The sequence below is a fragment of the Schistocerca americana genome, chromosome 2, assembly GCF_021461395.2.
Source record: "Schistocerca americana isolate TAMUIC-IGC-003095 chromosome 2, iqSchAmer2.1, whole genome shotgun sequence".
NCBI classification, from domain to species: Eukaryota; Metazoa; Arthropoda; class Insecta; order Orthoptera; family Acrididae; genus Schistocerca; species Schistocerca americana.
The window spans coordinates 561,074,849-561,091,893 of NC_060120.1; the positions used below are offsets into that span (position 1 = coordinate 561,074,849).

Sequence of the window (17,045 nt, forward strand, 5' to 3'; positions counted from 1 at the left end):
GAAAAAAAGTGACATACACAGAGAATATCAATCTACTAATAGGAGATAAACAGGAGCTTATTTCAATGCAGCAGCTTTCTTTTTAATTTATTTCACTAAATTTAGCTGACATGAGAATGAAAGTGTGAGGCAGTATAGTGACAGTTCATTGTTAACGTAGTTAAAAGATCATGTTTGTATGCCTTTTGTTGATGAACATCTTTACTCATTCTTCACCCCTAAAAGTGCTACTCCTTGATGAGATCTAGACAGTATGAGGGAATGAGGGAGTGAATGCGTGATTAAACTGAACATGGAAGATATGAAAGAATTCCCATAAATGAAGTGAAGTTCATATACAGTCAAATTTAAGTTTCTGAGGACTGGTGTTAAATATTATAATTAATCTCTTACCTATATAAATTTCTTACACAACTAGTATGAATTCAGAAGCAGAATAAAATTTGGTATGTTGTTTAACCTCTACTACATCACTCAGAAATAAGAAACCCAGATAAGAAGGAGTACATCTAAATAGTCTTAGCATAAGGAATAGTTATTTAGTCATACCAGAGTATGGTGGTGGATAACCAGGTTGTCCACTAGGTTGATATGACATGTCTCCTTCCTGCTCCTGCACAAAGAATAAGAACACCTGAATATTAAGTTAGTCGCTGATCAGAGTGAACAGAATGAGACCATCATAACCAACAGTACACAGGTAGCCAATGTATTTAACAATCACTTCTTAAGTGTAGGAGAAAAAATTGGTGAGAATAGTTCAAAAGAAAAAGCCAGGCAGTACATAGAAGAGGCACTTTTGAAAAATTTTTGTCAGATTAAGTTTCATCTAACAACCTCTTGTGAAATAAGGAAAATTATTAAATCTTTGAAAAATAAATGTTCTGTTGGAGTAGATGACATCTCTAACAACTTATTAAAACAATGAGAAGCAATTACAGTTGATGTTTTCAGTCACATATGTAATGCATCACTGACTCAGGATATTTTTCCAGACAGATTAAAATATGCCATTGTCAAGCCTCTCTACAAAAAGGGTGAAACCACAGATGTCAATAATTACCGGCCAGTATCCTTACTTACAGCACTTTGAGAAAGTAATGTACTCAAGAGTGTTTAGTCATGTCAACAGTAATGGGATACTTAGTAAATCGCAGTTCGGATTTCAGAAATGCTGTTCCACTGATACAGATATATACAATTTCACTGTTCATATAATAGAGTCTTCAAATAGTAAAATGTCACCAGTAGGAATATTCTGTGACTTATCCATAGCATTTGATTGTGTGAACCATGACATTATGTTCGAGAAATTACAATTCTATGGTAAAAATGGAACAGCATATGAGTGGTTTAAGTCATATCTACAGAACAGGAAGCAAAAAGTCTCTTTATATGCTTTAAGTGATTCAAAGGAGTTTGCCACTTCATCTAACTGGGGTGAAAATACATTAGGTGTTCCACAAGGTTCGATCATGGGTCCCCTCCTGTTCTTGATATATGTGAATGACCTCCCTTCTTATGTGAAACAAGATGCTGAACTGACACTCTTTGCTGATGATACAAGCAAAATTATTAATCCAGTAAAAGAAAGTCTAATAGAAAATGATACAAATAAGGTCTTTGGAAAAGTTATTAATTGGTTTTTTGCGAATGGGCTTGCTCTGATCTTTGAAAAAACACAGTACATCCAATTTTCTGCTGCAAAAAGTATAATTCCTTCAATAAACATAACACACCAAAAGAAGTCAGTAGCCCGGGTAGAGCATGCTAAGTTTTTAGGTGTACATATAGATCAGAATCTTAATTGGAAAAGTCATTTTTGGATCTCCTAAAGGGACTAGGTTCAGCAACTTTTGCAATCAGAATAATTGCCAATTTTGAGAATGTAGAAATTAGTAAGCTAACATACTTTGCATACTTCCACTCTCTGATGTCATACAGAATAATATTCTGGGGCAACTCAACACTTAGGCAAAAGGTATTCACTGCTCAAAAGAAAGTAGTTAGAATAATTTGTGGGGTCATAGTCTCACATCTTGTAGGCATGTGTTTAAAAGGTTAGGCATTCTTACAACTGCTTCACAGTACATTTACTCAATAATGAAATTTTTTCTCAACAACATGGACCAGTTTAAAATAATCAGCGACATTCATGATTACAATACCTGAAAAAAAGAAAGACCTACACTATCCTTTACTTAACCTATCTTTGGCACAGAAAGGGGGAAAATATGCTTCTATAAAACTTTTTGATAAATTACCAGATGAAATAAAATGTCTGACAGACAGCAGTAATAGTTTCAAAAACAAATTGTAATCATACCTCCTTGACAACTGCTTCTATACCATAGATCAATTCTTGAATATGAGTAAATAAATCTGGAGACATAACATATGCATTTTGTGCCATTTAAGAGAATGGGATAGATAATAGAAATATTTAGGTTTAACACTATAATGTAAAAAAAAAAAAAAAAAAAAACACAACCTTGTTTCCTGTGGGCATTTCTTGTGCATTTGACATGTTCCACATCTTAATGGATTTCCCGTGCTATTGATCAATGGAACACATGACTAACTAACTCAGTAGTGGTTTAGAGATTACATGTTATGATACTTATGAATATCTAATCTTGAAAAGTTTTGGCTGGAATGGTACTTTTAGTGATAATCTAATTTAATGACACATTAAGTGTATTTTCTTTTATGTATTAATTTACTGTCTCTCTCTTATCTTTGATTACATGGCCACACAACTACTTATAATCCTCTGACTTATAGATGTGATGGGCTGCAACCTAATCTCTTCACATGGTGTTATCTGCTGAGAAAATTCTTTTTCTGGTTGAGTTTGAAAATTATCTACTATAAATCTGTTTTTAATTCCTAATGTAATTTGAGCCATATACCATCATAACTGATTCGACCTCTAAGGTGTTGTCACCTGGCTCGACTACTTACACTTGATGGACAGACACTGAAGATACAAGAATTAGAAAAAAATACTATTAACAAAACGACTAATATGGTGTAAGGGCAGCTTTAACATCCAATACAAAATAATAACACGAATGCCTAACCTATTACAGAATATCCATTATGGTTCAAAATTGGAAGAAAAACAATCTAGCTTGTGCAATTCCCTAAAGTTTTTCATAAATACAAACTACATTGGGCTACAGCAGATGTATTGAAGCACATTGAACACTGTCATTTAGCACCAGTTCCATTGCTCTCTGAAGTCTTTTACTTGCATTCACCTCTTCAGAAGTGTTATGTAAACAGTAGTTCTACTGCAATTGACTTTTTTGACTTTTTCGTTGAGTTTATGTGCTTTACATGCAGAGCAAGGTCAGTGACATGGTACTGGTCTTCGTATATGATAGTAATATCCTGTCATTCTCCAGAGCTCAACATCTCACTCATGGGGGAGGGAGGGGGGCAGAGAGAACTAACTTGGTTTTCCAGATGAACCAAAAAGGTGACATGGAGACATGAATGTTTATTATCCTAGAGTCACTAGCACGTGTCCATAGTATGTGAATTGCAAAACTATGCTTTACATTATGTCTGATGCAAATACTGTATGATCAAGTGCAATAAGTACCAACTGAATGAGGCAGTGCAGTTGTTAAGACACTGACTTCATTTTCAGAGGGATGGAGTTCTCTCAGTTTGACCATCCTGATTTGGGTTTTCCATGGTTTTTCTAAATCATTTCAGGCAAATACCACAATGGATCCTCCAGCAAGGCAATAGATGATCACCTGTCCTAGCCTTCCAAAACACAAGTGTATATTCTGTGTGTATGAATATTGGAACTATTTATTTTCTTTGCATTGTGATGGATAGATCGCGTATCATCATGAGATGTTCCTGGATGAATGAATACAGGAATAGGCAGTAACACTTCCACAAATGTTACACTACATCAGAAAAACTGGTGATGATGTGTACGCATTATAAATAAGACAGGAACAGGCTTCACAACTGGAGTGTTCATGTTATATCAACCATCCCTTCTATGCTTCAGGTGTATCCAGAATGTGCCATTGTACTCTATGTTTTCTTTCTACAGAACATGAAGAAGGTAAATTTGATATGGGTTCAATCTAGCATAGCCACAGCCAGAAAGCCCAGCAGACGCAGTTTTTTTCTAACTACAGAATTTATGGTTGGCTGGTTTGAGGGATGGGATCAAACAGCGAGGACATCAGTCCCATCAGAATAGGGAAGGAAGTCAGCCGTTCCCGTTCAGAGGAATCATCCTGACATTTGCTTGAAGTGATTTAGGGAAATCACGGAAAACCTAAAGCAGAATGGTCGGATGCGGTTTGAAACATTGTCCTCCCGAATGCGAGAATTTATTTTTCATGTGCTTCTGCAAAGAAGTGACTGACTGCAACATTGCTGGTTTAGAGTGACAATCATGGTATGCAGCTATAAATGCTCTGCACTTGTAGAAGTTTCTGTAGAATTTGCAGTTCCAACAAATGGAATAAAAATTCTCTAAATAACTGTCTACGGTCATGTTTAATGCCCACACTGGCTACAACATTCACATCAGGGCACCCAGAACACTACTTGCTGTCAGAGAATGCATGACATAGGTATGCAGAATGAGCCTAAACTCAACCACCACCATTCAAGACTTCAACTACAGTGTATGCTAACTTATTCAATGTTTCTGCAGGAATTTTAGTGCATTTCCACTGTGTGAGTTTACTCTGGAGAGTTGTAAGAACTGAGGAGTAACACAGCAGTAAAATCCAGATTACACCCAGCGACTCACTGGGTTGGTGTTATGTTACTTGTGGTGCAGATGAAAACTGATTCTGATAGATAGTGACTACACTGATTGTTTATGGATGCAGACGGAATTGCCCACTGTCTGTAAACAGCTAGAAGCTGTGTTGGACACGGTTAACAGGCTTCAGACAGCTGCCTGGCCAGGCCTGCTGTGGCATTGCGGCACCTGAGATGAATGCCTCGGCGCCTCTGGAGCCTGTAGTGTCACATGGGATTCTGATGTTTCAGTGCCCTCAGATTTGGATGTCCCGGCTAGTTGATACAGTTCTAATAGTGAATGGCAAACAGTGGTGGGGTTGTGAACGTCTGGACAGAAAGTGAAAGTGAGTACTGGCCGCACAGATGTTCCCATACACCTTAAAAATAGGTATTAGGTACTGTGACTGCCGAAAGTACATCTAAGCCAGCATGAGATGCCTCATCCATTGGGACTGAGGCCAAACTTGCTGAAAGATCCAGACAAGTACAGACTGTGGGATTGCTTACCATTGAGAGCTCCAAGATTAGACGGATGATGGGGCTCATTAGGAAAAAAGCAAGTAGTTTGTGAAAGAAACCCAGCATCCACCCTGTTTGTTTGCTGAGGGATGAGGGCTGTCATGTCCAAGACAGAGCACACTCTGCTGCAGTATCATTAAGCGTACTACGTGCACCCGGCTGCAAATCGTGTCTCGTACAAGTATGAGTGACACCTGTCACCTGGGTTCAGAAGCCATCCTCGGGTCTTAGTGAAGAGAGCTAGCCTCATTGGGGGAGGTGGAGGGGGGGGGGGGGAGTAGGGGAAGCAGAGCTTGTATTTTGCAGCATTGTTTCCAGAACAGATCAGGCTCCTCTGGGATGGAGCAGCGTGGAAAGCTTAAATCAGATCTATAGTAGAATGAGGAGCTACAAAATACGGTGTTCCCCAAGGCATGTTCCATGGACCACTGATCATTTTAGTGTACATCAATGACCTATCGCCATCAGTAAACATTAAGGCAAATATAGTAATGTTTGCTGATGATAAATTTATCTAGGTCAACGGTGTGTAACCCACAATGCAGATTACAACTAAAACAGTAACACAACAAGTATACAAATGGTTCACAGAAATGCAGTTTCAGATAGGAAATAACAAGCTACAAGCTCTTGGAATAGATATTAACACATAAATGCCCAATTCTTTAAGGAACCAAACTCCCATGTAAAAAACAGTTTCAAATGTCTGATTACTTTACAAATGAGTTATTGTTTTAATACTCAATGTTAAGCACATACACGAGAAAAAGTTTGTAAAGGATTTGAAGTTATACTTAAAGTTTGTTTGGAGTTGCTATCTGCTCTTGTTATCAAACAATGAATGAATATAGTCTGGGTAATTTTTGCTCCATTTCCAGCAAAAGCTAGTTTTACATACCTCTCAATGTTTATGAAGTCATATCTCCTGAATTATGCATTGTACAATGATATAATTCTGCAGGTAAACTCAATGGTATATTTGGACATTGTGTGCAATTTGTGTTTTGAAATGAGATGGTGGTAAAGAAGTAATAACGTAAAAAATCATGTCTGATGCTGCATGAACAGCAAAAATGTAGTAAGCGATAAACTTTTTTCCTTCCATCATTTTGTGGGAGGGCATCAGTGGGAAAAAGTTTCACAAATATTTGAAATTACGTGTAAAATTTGTTGGAAGTCACAAAGTGCTCTCATTCTCAAATTAGGGATGAATCTGTAATACTTGTATTTTCTGTTAAACTTCTAACGTAAGGTTGTACCTCTTAATGAGTTAACAATGGCAGCATTTTACATTTTCTAAATTTTGTCAGTAATTACGCAAAATATCAAAAACCAAATTTTTGTTACCCTGGAAGCTTTAGGCAGACAACCTGCAACTGGTACCAGGTTCTGGGTCGTCACTTAGTAATGTAGATGGTCATCAAATAAGTGAAGCTTGTCATACAAGATTTCTAGGCATACCAATGGATAATAAATTAAGACTGAATGAACATACAGATCAGCTGTTCAAGAAACTGAAGTCAGCATGCTTTGCACTAAGAGCTGTTTTGCCATATGTCAACAGGTTGGTTGTCCGATTTGGCGGAAGAGACCAAACAGCGAGGTCATTGGTTCCTTCAAGTTAGGAAAGGAGGGATAAAGAAGTCAGTCACGCCCTTTAAAAGGAACCACCCTGGCATTGGCCTGAAGTAATGTAGGAAAATGACGGAAAACCTAAATCAGGACGGCTAGATGTGGGTTTGAACCGGCATCCTCCCAAATGCGAGTCCAGTGTGCTAAACACTGCGCTACCTCACTTGGTATATGTTAACAGGTACATAATAATGTTGTCAAATTTCATATATTTCAGTTCACTGATGTCATACGGTATGGTGTTCTGGGGGAAAGACTGTAACAGTGGGAAAAGTTTTTGAACTACAAACATGAGCTGTAAGGTTGATCTATGGTGTAACAAACTGGATACCCTGTAAGCACAGACGCTTTGAATAGTGATACAGGACATTTACTCATTGATGATATCTGTAATCCAGAATAACAATCAGGACACAAGGCAGAAGCACAGCCTTCACAAAGGCTCACTAACTCTTAATATAGTGTAAAAAGGAGTTATCCAGTCAGGAATAAGAATTTACAATAAACTTTCACTGGATGTAACAGAGGAGACTGACAACCTCATATATTCAAGAGGAATAATTCCTCGTAAAGCATACTATATATAATTTAAGTGGATTTCTAGAGCTATAACTTTCGTAAAAGACGTATTGTGTTATGAATGACGAATGACATTAATAGTGTATGCTAACGTATGTACTGGGTTTGAATGTAAGTTTTTAGCTTTTTCCCATAAGTTTAACAAACACAACAAATACACATAACAGAGATTAAAGTCATCAATAATATATTCTCCTTCACTATCTACAACAGTCTGCCAGTGCTGGGGTAACTTTTGGATTCTGGGACTATAAAAATCATGTGGTTTCGAGGTAAAGAACTCGTCGAGCCATGTTTGGAGGGCATTTTCACCCAGAAAGAAAGTTCCTTGAAGGTTATTTGATAGAGAGTGGAAAAGGTGAAAATCCGAGGGTGCAAGATGTGGTGAATAAGGTGGCTGTGAATGACTTTCCTAGCCAATTCCTGTACAGCACTTTTTGTCAGTCTAATAGAATGCAGGAGGACATTATCATGGAGTAGCATCACTTCAGTGATGGCTATACCTCAGGGAAGCAATTTGTAATACACCACACCACTGCTGTTCCATGAGATGCATTACTTTATCTTTTGTGGATGCACACAGGTGTTTGTACAGGGAGCTGCTACTTTTTTTTGGCTTAACCATTACTTTCTTTTCCTTATGTTAGCAAAAGGACACCATTCCTCTTCACCACTAATGATATAGGATAGGAATAGTAAGTGTTGTTCATGAGCCAACTGATGACTAGCAAGTAGAGATTCACATATGGCCACCCACTCATTTTTGTGATTTTGGCTCAGAGCATGCAACTTTCTAACCTTCCCCAGGGCATGAAAATATCATATGATGGTGGAATAGTCACAGTTCATCACATCTGCCAGTTCTCGAGTCCATTGATGTTGGTCATTGTAGATTAATGCATTTAAGCGATCTTCATTAAACGCTGAAGGTCTTCCTGGATGTGGAGAATCACTAATGTAAATAGGTCCTGCTTAAAATGAGAAAACAATTTTCTTGCTATGCTCTGTCCAGTGGCATTATCCCCACACAGTGTGCCAATGTTTCTGGCTGCCTCTGCCACTGTTGCCCCTCTACTGAACTCCAACAGAAGAATACATCGAAAAAGTCCCGATTTCTACATATGGTACTACATTTGCTAGCTTCCACAGCTTCATTCACTATCTCCAAACGTCAAAATGACAATACATAAGCTCAGATAGAAACAGTGAACAACAATTTAAAAAATGACAATTGATAAATAAACGCACAGCAACCGGAATTCCAACATGCACAAAAAAATGCTACAAACTTAATAATATTGTATACCTTATGCATAATGTTTTTTTTTCTAGTATTTTTCTCGATGCAATACTTTATTCTTTGATTCATACAGTACAAGATATGTACAAAAACAAATTAAAATGACAAAATAAAAACTCAATCAACCATACCACTTGCTCCTCCATGCTCAGCATGTAAGCTGTGCAAGGCGCATCGTGTTCCCCTGTTCTTGTTGTGATTAATCCTGTGTTTGCAAGTGACCGACACAATATGATTAACATTTTTTTAAGTGGACTGTAGCAGCATCAAGGCTCTCATTCTGTGCACTTGATATATACATGACAATTAATGCCATTACATAAACCACAGTCTGCTTTTCCAGTTCACTGTTTATGTTGTTCACACTCCAAAGAATTATTAATCTTGTCTGATGCCAACACAAACTCAAAATAATATATATAGCATTGCTGGTGTATGAGATGGTTGTTGCTATGCCTGATAATAGGATCACAGTCAGAGAACTATGTAGTGAGACAAAAACAGCCAATAAGTGAGCAATAGGAAGACAGCCTATGCCACTGAGTACTGACCATTCTCAACACAAGTAAAATGACACATACCTCAAATATTTGTTTCTAGACATATGTTTATAAGACTTTTTCTTCTAGGTTAGATCAGGACTGTCTCCTGTAAAAATATGAGCCCTTTTACAACTCCCATTATAAATTATACACTCCACATGTCATTATGAGGGAGATGTTAAGACAAATACCATAATTAAATGTGATAGTCATAAAGTATCAATTCTCATCTTGAAGAAAATAGTGTGTTTGCAAGAACCTGCCAGCAGTCCTGGTGAACACTGAACTCCCCACATCACAGTTCTGTAGCATACCAGGTGCAGCCCACTGGCAAAGTGGAGTATCATGTGGTAATCCATTTTCTGCATTTGAAGAGGAACAACAGCAACAATCTGTGCTGAGTTGGTGAAAGTGTATAGCAATAGCATGTCATCAAATGATAAAGTGGCTTCCAGTGTTGTCAAATATGCCTGAATGATGATAAATGAAATGACAGATTATCTCTGAGGCTCTACTGCTCAAATACTTGTGTATCACAATCAAGGTAATAATGGCAAAAGTGAAAATCAGTTGCGGCTCAGCTTTCAACATCCAGCAAAACATACTGAGAATGACAAAGGTTATTACCCCCTCGATTCTGTGACTGCTCACACCAAGGGATCAGCGGAGATGTTGCAGTTGAGACAGACCAATCCTGATGACTCCCGTAGCCACCTAATCACCATGGATGAGAGATGGGTGTATCACTACAGCTCTTAGACCAAACAGTAAAGATAGTAGTGGGAACATTTGAATCCCCACAGTTGAAAAAGGTGAAGGCCCAACTACAATTGGCCAAATTGATGCTCAGTGCTTTTTGAGACTGGCATGCTATGGTGCTAAAATGTTGCGCTTGTAATGGGAAAACCACCACAGGAGCATACATAAACCTCCTGGTGAGGTCACAAGAGGCTGTCAAGAAAAAGCATCACAGGAAGCTGTGTACGGGATGTGTCTGCTACACCGCAATGCTCATTCTACTCAGGACCAAATTTCAAATGGCTCTGGGCACTATGGGACATAATATCTTAGGTCATCAGTCCCCTAGACTTAGAACTAATTGAACCTAACTAACCTAAGAACATCACACACATCCATGCCCGAGGCAGGATTCGAACTGTAGCAGCAGTGATCAAAGCAGTCATGACAGCAATAAAAGATTGGTTCAGAAGTGGAATTAAAATTCAGGGTGAAAGAGTATCAATGATGAACTTCACTGATGACATTGCTGTCTTCACTGGAAGTGATAAAGAATTACAGGTCCTACTGAACCAAATGAACAGTCTACTAAGCACAGAATATGGATGAGAGCAAACAAAGAAAGATGAGGAGTAGCAGTATTGAGATTAGTGACAAAATTAACATCAAAATTTAGGACCACAATTCTGTTACCTTGCAAGCAATATAAGAGTATGACAGATGGTGCAAGGAGGACATAAAAAACATATTAGCACAGACAAAGAAGACATTCCTAAGCAAAAGAAGTCTACTAGCATCAAATATCGGCCATAATTTGAGGAAGAAATTCCTAAGAATGTGCACAGAATGCATGTGGAAAGTATTGAGAAGAAGGGACATGATGACAGGATGAGTGTTTAGATATCAGAGAATAGCTTCCATGGAAGTAGCGGGAGCTATAGAGGGCATGGAAAGACCCAGATTGGAATATATCCAACAAAAAATTGAAGATGTTGGGTGCAAGTCCTACTGCTGAGATGAAGAAATTGGCACAGGAGAGGAATTTGTGCAGGTTGAATCAAACCAGTCACATGGCTGAAAAAAAAGAGGGCACTGAATAAACTGTATTTTGTCTGCATTTAGAAAGAGTATATGTAGATCAAACCACTTTAGCACATCACCACAGACAGTATTTACAGTTTCTTCAAGATTATTATCAACTGTTAACATAATGGTATTAACACCAGCAAAAAGTGTATAATGAGTCTCTACACTGGTACACATTTGAAGGGTCATCAATGGAGTTGAGGACCAAGTGTAGAGGCCTGTGTGACTCCACAACTGACAGTGTTCAATTTAGAAGGTACAAGCAATCCATTTATGATATTACACGAAACCTTCTGCTTTTTGTCATTCAGGTAGTATTTAATCCACATCCTTGCAGGTCTACCTCACTGTCCAATTTGAATTTCTGCTTGACTATCTATAATTGCATTGCAGAATTAAATCATTTCTCAAACAGCATATGACATTCTGGTACGCCATATTCCCCACTGTTTGTCCTTCACATGTAACTTTTCTATACTCTGCTCAACTCACAACAAAAACATAACAAATGGGTGAGTGTCACAATGGCGGTGGTCATACAGTTTGCTTAACATATGTTTGCAATGAATGCCCAGAAATAACCACAGCCACATATGAAGCTGTTTAAAGGGTAAGCACGATTCATTAACCCAAACAATGAAAACCATCTAGTTCTCAATTTGGAAAGAAACTGATAAAATACTGAACACTACACACATCATTTCTGCACTGTTATGCATTTACGAAACATTTCTTCATGTAATCAAACATATCTTTTTGTAGTATAGATGCCTTAGACATTATATATTTATTTTTCATTTTATTACATTCACACCATGAAAGGACATCTTAATGTTTCAAAATAAAAAAGCTGCTTGACACTTTACTTTAAAGAAACTCAGCACCACTATTTGTATGCCCAACATGTGTAATACTTCACATACTCACAAGAAGAGACTAAAATACGTGGGGCACAAAGGTAGAATACATATCACACAGGATATTTTTTAAACCAACTTTAAATCACATACAATGGCTCTAGTGCTGTATGTAGTAGCATACAGACTTACACATGACAGTCTTTCGTGTCAGTAAGATTGAGTTTTCACACGAGAAGAAAAGTCTGAGTAACAGTTTCCAAACGAAATGCAACGATAAAAAATTTTTAGTAACAACAGATTGCCTTTTTCACAAATGGTGAAAATTTACTCATGGTGAACTACTGTTATTTAAATATTCTTTCTTGGAATAGTTAGGGCGTCAATAATTATTTACGTTTATGACGACAATCTCTAGGTGAACAGAGTAGGTCCGTAATATTTCATATTTGACACTGTGTAAATATAATTACAATAGTACAATTAATATTAATTTGCACGCTTTCTTAGTTGATACCAATCTGCGAACTTCATCGTATTTATTTAACTTTGTGTAAGCTTAGAGGATCTATGCAAATGTTGGTTCGCTCGTTAATATTCTTTTTACGAAGCTGCTTCAGACAAGTGCTACACTATGTCAAGGAGGGAGTAAAGCAATACTTTTCACAAGCGAATGGAAATATGCACAACCCTAACTCTAGACGTTGGTTTGATAAAGAGAAAAAATCTCTACACTTAGCTCTTCCTAGATTACACTTTGACGCAACCTGTACGCTACGATATTATGTTCTACACACATGTTACAAAGTTACACTAAGCAGGAACACGGTAAGCCGCATACGCTAATGTTACTGGGAGTGTCATCTGCTACAGAAAGAAAAGCAAACAGAGATTGACGAATCTGATATTAATTATAACATAATACAATAAACGATTAGACAATTGCAGAAAGCGTTATAATAAGTATGTGGAAATTAATTAGTACTTGGGAGCCAAAGGGCGAAATAAATACTTTCCTACCTTTACAAACAAATTGCAGACACCTCCGTATCTTTCTGCTTATTATGATGATGCAATCCGCACTGTACACGGTCACGTGACAATACGTCACAGCCACAGTATTTCACTTTCTACATTTGCCACTAGAGTACTCTGATGTTTACTATGTGAAGCGGTGGCGATCTATGAATCGTCATATCCGCTGTAGCAGTTACTGAATTCACCGCTAGAGACCGCTAGGTGTCATCCAATGTGCGCGTTGACTGTCGAAAGTCCACAAGCGGCGCTGCATTGTGCTGCAAAAATCAGTCTTGTAAGATGGCGACAGGAGTGAAGAGCTAAGTGTGCGATGGCTCGTGTTCCTGGTGGCTTAAATTCTTTTCGAGTGTTATTAGCGTTTCAGTGAGAGATTTTGGTCAGTAGTGTGCAGTTTTCAATTTGTGTGAGGAATATCTGACCGTGAAAGAACCGAAATGCGCGAGTTCAAAGTTGTCGTCCTCGGTTCGGGCGGGGTTGGCAAAAGTGCTCTCACCGTCCAGTTTGTGTCTGGTTGTTTCATGGAAAAATATGATCCTACGATTGAAGATTTCTACAGGAAGGAAATAGAAGTCGACAATTCGCCGTGTGTGCTGGAAATTCTGGATACAGCCGGTACAGAACAGTTCGCGAGTATGCGCGACCTGTACATCAAGAATGGACAAGGGTTTGTTGTGGTGTATAGCCTGACAAACCATCAAACGTTCCAAGACATCAAAACAATGAAGGACTTGATCACTCGCGTTAAAGGGACAGAAAAAGTACCTATATTACTGGTAGGAAATAAGGTAGACCTCGAGCACCAGAGGGAGGTAGCGACGAGTGAAGGTAGTGGTTTAGCGCAGATGTGGGGATGCCCATTTGTGGAAGCAAGTGCCAAAAACAGGACAAATGTCAATGAAATGTTTGCCGAAATAGTCAGGCAAATGAATTTCAGCCCCGAAAAAGAAAAGAAGAGCTACTGCTGCTGCACTGTTCTGTAAGGAACGTCATATCGACTGACGATATATGGTGTGTACAGAATTGTAAAGTGATGCAGAATTACAATTAGGGCCTACATCGCATTTGAAACTGGTATTGTTCCACTTGACTGGCCAACTTTTTAGATCGTTGTCGTTGTTTTTGGTGTGTATTACATACGTGTATTTCCTTAGAAATTAAATCAGTGTTTCCCATGTTTTCCTTTGATTTGTAAATTTATGCCTTTTAGACATTGTACAGAAGCCCTATGTTTGCTCTCTGCGGGGCTGTAGTAAGGGTTATGCAGATATTACAAAAAGATTATCGCTTATTTTGAAAATACCCGCAGTGTATTAAGGTAGAAACTACATTTCTTTAGCAGCCTAAATGTGTGTAAGCAGTCTACTGTTAATCTGCTGTAAATTATGCAACTTGATTCCAATGCAAATCGTTGGTTTTTGATACAAAGATGACGCTCTGTGTTTCAACCTGCACTTCCTATGTGTCTGGTGGTGTGCATTCTTGCGAATGTAGCAGGTTCCGCAAGTGCTGCTTCAAAACCCAGTTGGCCACAATTTTTAGGTGTGCAGTATTTCACTCCATTGTACTCTACACTGTGGAAGTTTCAGTAAGTGTGCACAGATCCGCTGCACGAGCAGTCACATTGAAATATTTTCTATTTAATTTTTATATAGTCATATTTCATTCACTGAATTTTATTGAGGTGATTCACTACATCGATTCAGCCTGGCCTAATCAGTGTCAGTCACTGTGCCACATTTGATGGTACTGCACTATTATCAGTGCACATCAATCTAACGTCCTACATTTTTATAGTTGGTGCTGAATTTTACATATAATTTGATACTTTAAGCACGTACCCGTTGTGTACAGACAGCATATTTAGTGAGAGCAGAGTTGTTTGTATAACTATGGTGCCGAGTCTTAGCTTTTAGACTGTTATCCTTTGATGTGAATAATCATTTGGAACTTCCTTGTTCATAAAACCGGTTGTATATGCAATTTTTGCATTTATCTTGAATCGTTCTTTTCTACAGTAGGCTGTTAGTTTCTGCGAGGATGTCATCTCCGTTTTGTGACAGAACCATAAAGTATGGTACTTGTTCATGGATATATCAAAAATGATTCAGTATGTACCTACATTCGGATTTAAATTAAATTTTGAGCCATCATATGTACTTAGTGGTTAAAAGCAAAACTTCTTTTTTTCTATGTGTGGGAGTGCACTGAAATCATGTTTAACTTGTGATATTTACCGTGAATGTAAATACAAGAGTGAAGTGAGGACATAATTAATGGCTGGTATTGTAAAACATATATCTATCTATCTATTCACAGTTACTATAGCAAACAAAGTCCTACTTGTGCGAACAGAATGGTAGGAGGTTATAATGTGAAAAAAAGAAAAAAAAATCAGGTTGGGTCCACTTTCGAAAGTGCTTTGTTATTTTTGTCTGCGTATATATTCCTAAAGTGTTGCACGTTTTGTATATAATATGAAAGTAGACAGCAGAACAATTTGTTGAAAATGCCCTGACTTTTTTATGCGTGATTATTTATTAATTTGTAACCTCCTTTGCACTGCAGCCACATACAGTGAATCCGTCTGATTTTGTAGGTATACAAGGAAAGGGTTGTACCATATCAGATTTTGAATATGAAATGATTTTTAAAATTTAGAACTAAATAAATCCTTTTTACTTTCTTGTGGGAGGTGCAATTTGTAATGGGTTTTATGTGAGCCAGTTAACGCAGTTGAGGCTGGGAAAGACTGGTCTGATACTGAAAACACAGCAGTGATGTAACTTGAATTGTTGTAGCTCTTTACTGCTGTAGTGCAGCACTAGAAGTGTTGTTTGTATGTACATATTGATTGAGCTAGTCAGATTTTTAGGTTTTGCATTGAATTGTGATATTGGGTTAATTTATAAATAAGTCTTGATGAAGGAAAATGATTGAAGTCTTTTCCTACTTGCTACCAAAGAGAACTGAACTAATATTAGTATAATGTTGCATTACATACTTTAAAAGGTTTCTACAATATTATGTTGCTGAGTTATAATAATTTATTTGTTAATGTTAGGATTTCATTGTATATATATTTTTTATTGCCAGATCTTTATGTAATGCAGTGTCAGTTGAATAATTGAGTGTAGTTAGCTTCTCCCCTTTGCTGCTGTTTCACATGTTAAGAGCTGTTCATGAGAAAATACTACAAACAGGATGATGTCATTAATTAACTAATTGATTTTGTTCTGATCTTCTAGTTCAAAAACTTTTACCACAGTGTTGAGTTCTTGTAACTAAACCTTTTCCAAGCTGTCTACGCCTGGTGGCCAAACATGGGGACATGTGGATTTATGTAGCTTATTAATGAATCTCTAATTTGTTTTGTGTTGGTAGAGTTTTATCTGCAAAAGAGTGAAGGAATGGTCTGTATACTCTATAGTTGGTACAGAGTTTTATATCAAAACTTTCTTCTGACTAGCTCAGGACTGTCATTATCAATTAACATTTTGTAAAGTTATTTCCATATTATCTTTACAGGTTAATAGCCTTGTTAGCTCAACTGCTGTGTTGTCAGTATTCTTTTTTCCAACCAAAATAAGAACATTGTATGTAAATAGTAGTGAAATGTGTTGGATATTACTGTAATATTAGCCAGCATAAATTAATGTGGACTCAAGATCTACATGTTACTTTGATGATGGCAGAATGCATAGATTTTTAATTGTGTAACAAAGAACAAAGTATGTTTTAATACATGGTTTTTATAAAGTTTTTGTGTTTATTTTTATCCATAGTGCCTTGTTATCATAGACCCATACAAAATGAATTTATACTCACACGACATTAGACAACCTGATGTAAACTTGTCTGAAGAAATCAGAGAGAATAATGTTGTTGTCGTAGTCTCTTATATTAGTTGCATATGTCGCATACGACTGACAGAAGTGTATGTGAGGAATAGTTAAAATGAAACAC

At 37.4% G+C, this 17,045-nt stretch overlaps 2 protein-coding genes across 3 annotated transcripts in view; one reads left to right on the plus strand and one right to left on the minus strand.

Annotated features, from left to right (window-relative positions):
• Positions 1 to 13,153, minus strand: part of LOC124595794 (phospholipid scramblase 1) — a 160,287-nt gene extending 147,134 nt beyond the window's left edge. Inside the window, exons 1-2 of one of the 2 annotated variants that reach the window (XM_047134682.1) lie at positions 13,065 to 13,153; positions 550 to 613 (exon numbers count right to left, since the gene is read on the minus strand). In XM_047134682.1, the coding sequence (XP_046990638.1) occupies positions 550 to 598 (49 nt within the window). In that variant the 5' untranslated portion in view covers positions 599 to 613; positions 13,065 to 13,153. Of the gene's footprint in view, positions 1 to 549; positions 614 to 12,236; positions 12,256 to 13,064 lie in introns of those variants that run through there. The other variant, XM_047134683.1, reaches the window with a different exon arrangement.
• A 180-nt stretch (positions 13,154 to 13,333) lies between these two features.
• LOC124595796 (ras-related protein Rap-2c) lies at positions 13,334 to 16,839 on the plus strand. The gene has a single exon (XM_047134685.1). The coding sequence runs from the start codon at positions 13,517 to 13,519 to the stop codon at positions 14,060 to 14,062; it is 546 nt and encodes a 181-aa protein (XP_046990641.1). The 5' UTR covers positions 13,334 to 13,516; the 3' UTR covers positions 14,063 to 16,839.
• Positions 16,840 to 17,045: the final 206 nt, after the last annotated feature.